The sequence below is a fragment of the Oryzias melastigma genome, linkage group LG8 (genome assembly GCF_002922805.2).
Source record: "Oryzias melastigma strain HK-1 linkage group LG8, ASM292280v2, whole genome shotgun sequence".
Lineage (NCBI taxonomy): Eukaryota > Metazoa > Chordata > Actinopteri > Beloniformes > Adrianichthyidae > Oryzias > Oryzias melastigma.
Genome location: NC_050519.1, coordinates 6708125 through 6718155, shown reverse-complemented (window position 1 = coordinate 6718155; position 10031 = coordinate 6708125). Strand labels below are relative to the sequence as shown.

Here is a 10031-nt window from a genome sequence, read left to right as displayed (position 1 = left end):
CATCGTTCTTTTTTAGAACCACAACAGAGTTGGGAGTGGGACTGAGGTTATTAAACATGGAGAATCGGAAGAAGTACACCCCGCTGACTGTAGCAGTGAAGATGCCTGTTGACAATAAGGACGATAGATCACTCTGACATCAATGTAAATCGTTCACTTTAGTCTATTTGGTGCATACCTGTGGAAGGATTGTAGCAGTCACCATAGTTGGAGAAAATCTTTTTATACTTCAGTGGAGTAGCAGTTGTAAAAGGTCCAATATTCCCAGAGCCAGAATCCCTGAGAGCTGCTGAGAAAGCTACTTGTGGAGTTCCTGGAACGACCAAATAATATCATCAGTAATATTTCACACTGGAATTTAAGTTCATTTAAGCATAACATTACCTCCAATGAGGCTCCGCAGCTCCAGCACTTCTCTGTCCGTGTTTTGGAGCTTGGTCTCCAAAAACGTTATCTTGTCTGCCATGTTTGCAACTTTCTCCCCCAATTTGCCGACATTTAGAGCAATAGTTGTGAGGGAACACATGTCACAAGAGCTTTTGGATTCAGAGTTTTGACCTTCGATTTCATTGCTGTCAGCAACACAGAAGCAGCAGCCCAACACCAGAACCAGGACAGCAATCTTCTCCATTTCTGCTCTCGTGTGTCTCTGGTTTCTGTTGAGAATTCCCTCACCTTTTATGCTTTGTGTTATTGTGCAAAACGGGTAATTACAGCTTTATGACCGCCACCTTTATTGTTCTGGTTTACTGTAAAATCCTTAAAGTGGTTGTAAATAAGATTAATGATCCTCCCAGTCCGGGAAAACACAAGTAAGGAAAGAAAAAAAAAACTTTATAGTTTTGAAATAGTTCAAATTAAAGTAAACAATTAAAGTCAAAGAGTATTTGAAAAGAACTACATTCTCTTATGTTCAATAGTGTAAAAAGTCGTAAAAAACATGTCAGACAGTTAGACATCAGACATGTCTAACTGACCTTTTTCTTACCCAATTAGTGCATTTTTGGAGGGAAGAACTTTTAATGACTTTAAAGGGCCTCGTTTTTGTAGTATGACCAGAAACTAGGATAGGCTCCAGCAACCCAGTGACCCTGAATGGGATTCAGTGGATTCAGACAATAGATGGATAGTAATTTTTTAGCTAAAAGCTGATGAGATTTTGTTTTCCGGAAAAGAGTTACCTCTAAGTAATGAGAATGAGACTCCCTGACATATCATGGATTACGCTGAACTGTTGACTTTATCTTTTTTTTAACAAATAACAACCACTATTGCTTCATTGTGAAAGTAAGTATGAGCTCTTTAAGGTGAAAGAAGCTTTAAAAAAACAGATTAGCCCTAGATAAACGTCTTTGTAGTACAATCTATGAGCAAACTAACATGGTGTCTGTTTGCTCAGTAAAGACGACAGCAGGGAACAAAAGTCACCTGGTCTGACGAGTCCAGTTTCACCCGATTCCACCCTGACAAGTAGAAAGAGTGATGGATGGCAGAAAAAAACTAAATCAACCTGCCCTGACAAATGTTTTTGTTAGCTTGTGGGTCAGTGTTGAAGTCAGTTGTTGTTTGTCAAAACTCAGCAAAAAGTTTCCTCAACCAGAAAAAAGGTTCAACTTGTGGATTTATGAGAATTTTCTTTGACGTAATGGCATGTTTTTCTTTAACCTACATGTGCATCAATCACACTCACGATCATTACATGTTTATCTACGCCACGTGTCAAGGTAAAGGCTCCAGATCATTTTATTGTCATTAATGGCCTGATGCTATCTTGACAAAATATATTTTTATGGAGAGTACAATATAAAAAAGTATTTAAGGTTTAAGTTGATTAATTCTGGGATAATATTCCTGCCTTTTTACTATTGATAATTTTGTTAAAAAGTCACGGTTTTAGAGTTTTAAATATGGGCAATATGCTAGGTTTTTAGACTATTTTGGCATTTATTACATTTTTTTAGGGTATTTTGGAGTTTGGCTAATATTTCAGCTACAAGCTAGCTGTTCTGGCTAATTTAGGCTTTTTAAACATTGTTTTAGGCTAATTTTGAGTTAGGCTAATAGCCTACATGCTAGCTGTTTTAGCTATGCTATTTTTAAAAGTTTTTTAGGCTAATTTAGCATTTAGTTAATGTTATAGTTGACTGTCAGATTCAGTGTTTTTTGGCTAAAAACTTCAGCCGTCAGCACTAGCATGTTCAGTGGCTAAATTCAGCTTACAGCATTCACAAGTTATTTAAGGTGTAAGTTGGTTTATTCTGGAACAATATTCCTGTCTTTTTGTTATTTATCATTATGTTTAAAATGGGTTATGTTTTATGGGTTATATGTCTGAGGGTTTTTTGGAGCCATTTTTTCCGCCACATGGTAGCTGTTTTGGCTAACCTAGGCTTATTAAACCTTGTTTTAGGCTATTTTGGAGTTAGGCTAATATGTACATGTTAGCTGTTTTGGCTAATCTATTTTTTAACATTTTTTAGGCTAATTTAGCATTTAGCTAGTATTATAGCTGGCTATCAGTTTCAGTGTTTTTTAGCTACAAATGTCAGCATCTTCAGCTATCAGTACTAGCATACTCAGTGGCTAAATTCAGCTTGCAGCATTCACAAGTTATTTAAGGTTTAAGTTGATTTATTCTATGATAGCCTTTCTATTATTATTAATTAAAATTCTATATATAATAAAATAACACGGCTTTAAAGTTTAAAAAAATGGCTTTTGCTAGCTTTTTTTTTTTACTATTTTGGCTTTTACTCACATTTGTAGGCTATTTTGGAGTTTAGCTAATATTTTAGCTACATGCTAGCTATTTTGGCTAATTTAGGTTTTTAAAGATTTTTTTAGGCTGTTTTGGAATTTAGCAAATTTTCAAATTTTGAGTCACATGAAACAGTCACTGTTTTGGCTAATGTAGGGTTTTTTTTAAGCTTTCTAGGCTAATTTGGCATTTTGCTAATATTTTAGTTGGCTATCAGCTTCAGAATTTCCGCCATTAGCTTCAGTGATTTCAGCTTTTAGTCATCAATTTCAGAATCTTCAGCACTAGCATCTTTAGCGGCCACATTCAGCTTACAGCATTCAGCATTATTGAAAGTAATGCTGTGTATCTAGTTCATAATTATGTTAAAAAGTTAAGGTTTTAAAGTTTTAAAACTGTAGTTTTAGCGTTTTCAATACATTTTTATTCTGTTCGGCCCACGACCTAAGGTGTGTTTTGGATTTTGGCCCTTTGTGCGATTGAGTTTGACACCCCTGATACACCAAGTTGTATTTGAGTGAAGATTTCATGATTATTAATTATTAACCTTTATTTAACCAGATGAGGACCCATTAAAATCAGAATCTCTTTTTCAAGGACGAAATGGTCACAGACTTTCCATATTTAGGTCAAATCAAACTGTGAAAGCTTTTAACAGTTTACTACAATGTAATAAATTGCAACACCTTTCCCTGTGGCTAAAACTCATCTCTACCAAGAACTACCTGCGGTTCTCAGAGTAAATAAGTGGGAGGGAAGGGGTCAACGGTGCCCTGAGGTCACCGGTCATTTACGCAACATTCTCGTAAATGCACGCTGTATGGTCACCCAAACTCGGCAATACACGTTTAAAGATCACAGAGTCAATAAATGAGTCACAGTTTAAGCCTCTTTGATTGTCATTTAACACTTTCTTGGTGGATAATCCAGAAAAAAATGAACATTTTCACAGCAACTTTGTCTGGACAAATTGAAATCATTTCATTTCATTAAATAAATAAATAAAATATACTTTAAAAATCAGCTTTTGGGTTATAAATAAAGTTTAAAGACATTAAATACATGATTACTCAACAACAGTGTGCAAAGAGAACATCCAGCAGCGTCAGCAGGCCGGCAGTAAAGCGTTCATTTGTCGTTTCAAAGAGGTCAGAGGGTGTTGCTCAGCGCCGGCGTCCTTCTTATTACTGCGCTGGTGTGGTTCCTGTAAAGTGCAGCTGCCCGCGACTCAAAGGCGTTGACCATTTGTTTCACCACTTCATCAAAGAACATACTGGCCAGCTGAGAGTGCAAAAGAGACTTGAACTCAAAGGACACCTGCAAAAGACAAAGGAAAAATCTGGATTATTAACGTAAAACTTAAACACTTTTTTAATTGAAAGGTCTATTTTTAGCATTGAGATGGGCTTTTTTTGAATTTTAAAAGTGATACTATAGGCCTTACATAATCTGCTCTACTGAAACTCCAGAACTTCCTGGCTGGTGGATGTAATCAGCTCAAACATTGAGGTTGAGGTCAGCGCTCTCCTTAGCGTTACCTGTTCGTGTTGCTATTTCCAGCCTCAGAGGAGAACACCCGCATGCTAACCACGGCTACATTTAGAGCGCGATAAGACGGAAGTCAAAACTTCCTGCTGGTTGATGAGATCTCCTCAGCTTTGCAAACTGATCTGCAAAGTCCCGTCAGTAAGTCTTTTATACAGTAAAGTTATCAGTCTGCCTAAGATTATTAATCCAAAAACTAGTTGTAAAATCTTATTGATCTTGATTTTAGATATAAACAACAGCATATTTAAGATTTTTGAACTTGTTTAAAGAAATAAAATCCATTTTATTACTTATTCTTAAAAAGATATTAATTCTAAGTGCAAAACAAGGAAAAATAATTGAAAATCAGATTTAAGGACAATAAAATGTCAATATTTAAGTATATTTTAGATGTGGTCACTTTTTTTCTTGAAATAAACAATTGATATCAACTGATATCCACAAATGTCTTTGAATACTGATGTTGAACGGTTTAAGATTTAATGATGATAAAAAACTAATGAATAAATTTAGTTTTTTACTAAAAATAACACCATCAACATTCAAACATGAATTCCCAAATATACAGCTTTTTACAGAGTTCGTAAAAGCACATTGAAGTAAAAAAAAAAAAAAAAAAAAAAAGTAAAAATTTACATTGAAGTTAAAAAAATTCTGGTTACTAACTGGTGCTCACCAGATAGTAGAGCACCAGTTAGTAACCAGAAAAAAAATATTTTTTTTCCTTCAATTTTAAGGAAAAAAAGGTTTGTACTTCAATTAAGAAAAAAAAGTGCTTCAATTTTTAGAAACTTTTTTTTGTTATTATCTGGTGCACGCCAGTTACTATCTGGTGTGCACCTGTTAGTAACCAGAAAAAATATACTTTTGTCCTTCAATTTTTAGAAAAAAAAGGTTTTTACTTCAAAAAAAAAAAAAGTGCTTCAATTTTTAGAAACTTTTTTTTGTTATTATCTGGTGCACGCCAGTTACTATCTGGTGTGCACCTGTTAGTAACCAGAAAAAATATACTTTTGTCCTTCAATTTTTAGAAAAAAAAGGTTTTTACTTCAATTAAAAAAAAAAAAGTGCTTCAATGTTTAGAAACTTTTTTTTGTTATTATCTGGTGCACGCCAGTTACTAGCTGGTGAGCCCCTGTTAGTAACCAGAAAAAAAATACATACTTTTCCTTCCATTTTTAAGAAAAAATGTTTTTTACTTCAATTTTAAAAAAATGACTTCCATTTTTAGAAACTTTTTTTAAGTTATTATCTGGTGCGCACCAGTTACTATCTGGTGAGCACCTGATAGTAAACAGAAAAACTTTTTCTTTTTTTTCACTTCAAGGTTTTTTTTAACTTTGATGTCCCTTTGCGGGCTTCATCACTTTTACACAGACAATATTAGGATAAACAAAAGTAAAAACTTACAAAAAAATCCACTTGGCAGGAGTTTGGCTGGTCTTTGGCTCCGGGGGCAAACCTCCATATTGTTTCAAGATGGTTGAACAGGGATCCTTCAGTGCAAATAGCCTGTTTTGAAAAAGAAAAAACAGTTTTAAAGTTTTTTTTTTCCCCCTTTTATCTTTAAATACAGCTTTGTTTATAAAAAAATTCAAAAACCCCAAAGATTGTAGATTCTTTCCAATCCGAACTTACTCTAACTTGGTGATTTGGATCAAAAGTAACGTCAGAAATGTATCTCTCCGTGATTGGGGGAAACCCTATTTCAAGTTCTGCCTGGACGGCGCCGTTGCGCCCTTTAATCACCCGGGACTTGTTACACCACGGAACAAAATGTTGGTACTTGTCCACATTGGTCACTACGCTGTACATCTGCTCCGGAGAGTACCTGGACGTAGAGATGCACAGAAAAGAATGAATTTTCTGTTTTCATTGACTATTTTTTAGGTTGAAAATTCTATTTTTGGTGTTTTTTAGATATGGGACTCACTCCAGTGTCCGGGTCTCTGTGTATTCCACCCTGCGGGCGCTGATGGCAGCTACCAGGTTGATGAAGCTCCGGCTTGGTGCGTTCAGGGCGGTGACAGAGGGAAGCTGGAGACTGCATCTCCTGGGAGTTAAGGAACTTAGATGTCTGAAGAGGAGAAAAACAATCCTGTAAGCACTCAAACTTTTACAGAAAAACAGCTAATGAAGATTTAATTAGAATAAAATCCTATTTAATGCCACATTTTTGCTCTTTTATTCACTAAAATTGTAAGTTTAGCCTGTGAAAGTGTGGCCTAAATAAAATAAAGAGTCAATTCACATTGTTCTGTGGGAATTAAAGTGGATCTATCTGTTAATGTCATGGGACGCTCAACAGTCTGCCAAGTGTTACATCACTTTCCAATAATTGAAACTCTTCAATAAAACAAACTAAACGTTTGAAAAAATTTAATTAATTAATTTAAAAAAAGGAGAAACATTTATTTAATGGATGGGAAAACTAAAACCCCAAAAAGATGAAAAATATGATTTCTTTTGGCTCCGCCCACTTTTGATTTTACTCACCTGAGCTGGGCTCTTCTGATCCCGCTAACAGCCTTGGGGGAGCGGACTTCACTCAGATCCAGCAGCGCTTTAGCGAGCAGAGACGTTTTTCTGTTCGCCATGGGGGATTCTCAGCTCACAAGTGTCTCCTCTGAGGCTGAGCAGCTTCTCACAGACCGGCAGCAGCAGCTTCGCTTACTATGACCCGACCGGACCTCCCTTTGCCTTATAAGGAAATCCTCTGACGTCACCAGACATGCCTGGAACTCCGGCCAATCAAATGATCTGTGGAGTGTGGCGATGGTTCTTTTTTTTTTACTACTAAAGAACATATCAGTGTAGTAAAATATGTGAATATTATTACCTAAAAAAATATTTAGATTGGCATTTAATTTACATATTTTAAGTTTTTTTTCCTAATAATTTATTTTATTTTTCATTTTTAGGGTTCTTTAACCCTTAGCTCTTCAGTTATTTAGAATAATTTCTCTTTAAAAGTTTTTTGTGGCAATTTTCTTTTTTTTTACATATATTTTTTTATTATATTGCTCAATATTTTGTCATTTAACCTAAAACTATCAAAAAATCTCAATTTTGATTGGGAAATTTGATCATAAAATTTGAGATCTAAACATTTTTATGCTTTATAGCAAAATATTAAACACGAAAGGACAAAATAAAAAAGCAAAAATCCCTAAAAAAGGAAATAAAGGGTCAAAATGATGAGAAAATTGTCCATAAATTATAAGTAAAATGTCCAAATTGTGTTTTAATGTTTTAATTCAAAGCTAAAAACTTTTTTACACCCTTTTGAATATATTTTTTAAAATCCTGCATCGTTGTAAACTCAAACTTTCCTCTGAGTTCCAAAACTACTGCAGTTTAAACCTTTTTTTCCATTTACAAACAAATTCCAAGCATTTTTTTTGGCCCCTTAAGCTTCTTTAACACACAAAGAAGCTTTTATCCCAATTAGTTAGACACAAAAGGTGGTTCTGGATCAGATTTGATCACTATAGGTGTCACATTTACCAATATTTTAGATCTTTTTAACTGATTTATAGAAATATTTCTCATTTTATTTTAAAGATTTTTCCACAATCAGGCTGTAATGTTACATAAGTCTGGAAAAACCGGCGTAGCACCTGGTGAACCTGCACACTTCAAAGCAGAAAACTGAATTTTGGACAAACTTTCCAAAAGAAAATAGTATTTTCCAGTGATCAACACAAGTCCTGAGCCTCCACTGGGCTAACGTTACGTGGTTGTGCGGTAACCAGAAACCGTGTGGGACTCAAACCTTCAGAGAATTAGGACACCTGATCAGAGGTGCATTTAAAAAGCTGTTACAGGCAGGTCAGGAGGGTAACACGTAATAGTAGAGACGGCTTAACCTGCCTGAGGCTAAACAGAGGACAGCGAGTCCCAGACGGAGCCAGCTATTACATGGAGCATGGATGCGTTCCAGCTCCCCTCTCTGTCATCCAGCCTTTGATCCCCGAACTTTCCACACGGATTCCAAAAGCTTGGCTTCAATAAATTGATATTATCCCTGTAATCTCCAACAGTTCAGCTCACCCTTAAATTGTATCTGATTTTTTACCCTTTCTGGATTACATTATAAAAGACAGCCACGAGTCGTCCTCTGTTCCTGTTATCTTCACTCTCATATCTGCTGGATACTTTGTGTGTTTGTGCTGATCTGGAGTCACAAGACTTTCACCAGTTTCACTGCATCGAATCATCACATCAGTGATCCCAACAGCATCACATAATTGATTCTTCACAGTATTTATTGCTGTTAGACACTCAAATATGTGGATCAGAAAAATAAAAATTAAAAAAATATCATTAGAACTACAGAAAATATGGATTTATTTAGGAGAAATTGTCAAATAATTCACTTTAAATGACTTTTTAATTTAATTTCTTTCTTTCTTCATGTGCCAACCATAATAAACAAACAATATACACAATAAAATAAACAAAAACAATGTAACACACGAGTGAAGAGGAGCATGACGATATTCTTTATGTCCCCTTAACAAAACACAGTACACAACATTGGCTTCCAGATCAAATCTACACAATTACTTATATGTTTTTAAAACAAATTATAATTTTCAAATGAGATTTTTCAAACAGTGTTTTAAACAAAATTGGGAAATTTTCATTTTTAACTGTTTTCCTTAAAAAAGTCTAGCAAAAGTTAAATAAAAATCCACTTTCCTTCCATTACAACCACTAATCACTTCAAATTTCCCACAAATATGCTCTGGAACCAATCTGTTTTACATCTACCACATTGTAGAAAACCGAACAAGATCTGGTCATTTGAGGGTGTTGGGTCAAATAAAAAGATTATGGATGTGGTCCGTATGATTTATTATTCTCATAACTCTCTTTTGAAGTAGATTGAATCTCTCAGTATGGCTTTCCAAGCAATTCCCCACACCTAATTGGAATAAAAATGATCAAATAATTGTATTATATATATGTTGAAGGTATTTTTATCCAGAAAATGTTTTAATTATATATAAAAAAATATGTTTTTACTTATTTTCTTACTTATTTAGTCAAGATGGAAATTCCAAATATCAATTTATTATTGAGTACAACTCCTACTTCAGAAACATTATTAATAATAACTTTCTCAATTTTAATATTTCTACTTTCAACACAATTTCTTGTTCCAAAAATCATATATTTCATTTTTTTTTCTAATTTGTTTACATTAAACCACTTTTGTAATAAAACAAACTCCTTTTTCATGTTCATAATAAATAATTTGAACAGTTGAATCATCAGCAAATAACACACAAATATTTTTTGAAATGTCATGAATGTCACTAATAAATAATATAAATAGTTTAGGCCCCATTACAGAGCCTTGTGGAATTCCAGCCAATGTTGTTTCACATTTTGATTTATTAATTTGAACATACTGTCTTCTATTATTAATGTAACTTTCTGACTATTTATACGATACCTCTTACACCATAATTACCACATTTTACTAACAAAATGTTACAGTTTACAGTATCAAATGCTTTTAACAAATCAAGAAATAAACCGATCATGAAGTTCTTTTGGTCAATTGCAGCCAGAATCTCATCTGTTAAGTGAATGAGTGCAGTAGAAGTAGATGTATCAGATCAACACCCATAAGGTTATTAAAAAAAGTCATTTTTTTGTTCAATAACTCATTAAATTTTTGGGTAAACCGTTTTTTCAATTATTTTTGAAAATT

General features: G+C 34.2%; 2 protein-coding genes across 2 annotated transcripts in view; both read right to left on the bottom strand.

Moving 5' to 3' along the window:
• LOC112146952 (complement C1q-like protein 2) overlaps positions 1 to 675 on the bottom strand; it is a 9119-nt gene extending 8444 nt beyond the window's left edge. Inside the window, exon 1 of the mRNA XM_036213180.1 lies at positions 385 to 675. Coding sequence (XP_036069073.1) covers positions 385 to 631 — 247 coding nt within the window. The 5' untranslated portion in view covers positions 632 to 675. The remainder of the gene's footprint in view (positions 1 to 384) is intronic.
• A 2825-nt stretch (positions 676 to 3500) lies between these two features.
• Positions 3501 to 7110, bottom strand: si:ch73-141c7.1 (coenzyme Q-binding protein COQ10 homolog, mitochondrial). Its single transcript, XM_024273047.2, has 5 exons — positions 6803 to 7110; positions 6240 to 6383; positions 5945 to 6137; positions 5717 to 5818; positions 3501 to 4075 (listed from the first exon to the last, which is right to left on the bottom strand). The coding sequence occupies exons 1-5, from the start codon at positions 6901 to 6903 to the stop codon at positions 3908 to 3910; spliced, it is 708 nt and encodes a 235-aa protein (XP_024128815.1). The 5' UTR covers positions 6904 to 7110; the 3' UTR covers positions 3501 to 3907.
• Between the last annotated feature and the right edge of the window lie 2921 nt (positions 7111 to 10031).

What these genes read in the sequence shown, in the direction of transcription:
- si:ch73-141c7.1 (XM_024273047.2), bottom strand. Translation starts at nt 6,903, where the DNA reads ATGGCGAACAGAAAAACGTCTCTGCTCGCTAAAGCGCTGCTGGATCTG. An exon ending in ACAGAGACCCGGACACTGGA is followed by an intron (nt 6,138 to 6,239) that starts GTGAGTCCCATA and finishes CTCTACGTCCAG; the next exon opens with GTACTCTCCGGAGCAGATGT. An exon ending in ATCCAAATCACCAAGTTAGA is followed by an intron (nt 5,819 to 5,944) that starts GTAAGTTCGGAT and finishes TTTTCAAAACAG; the next exon opens with GCTATTTGCACTGAAGGATC.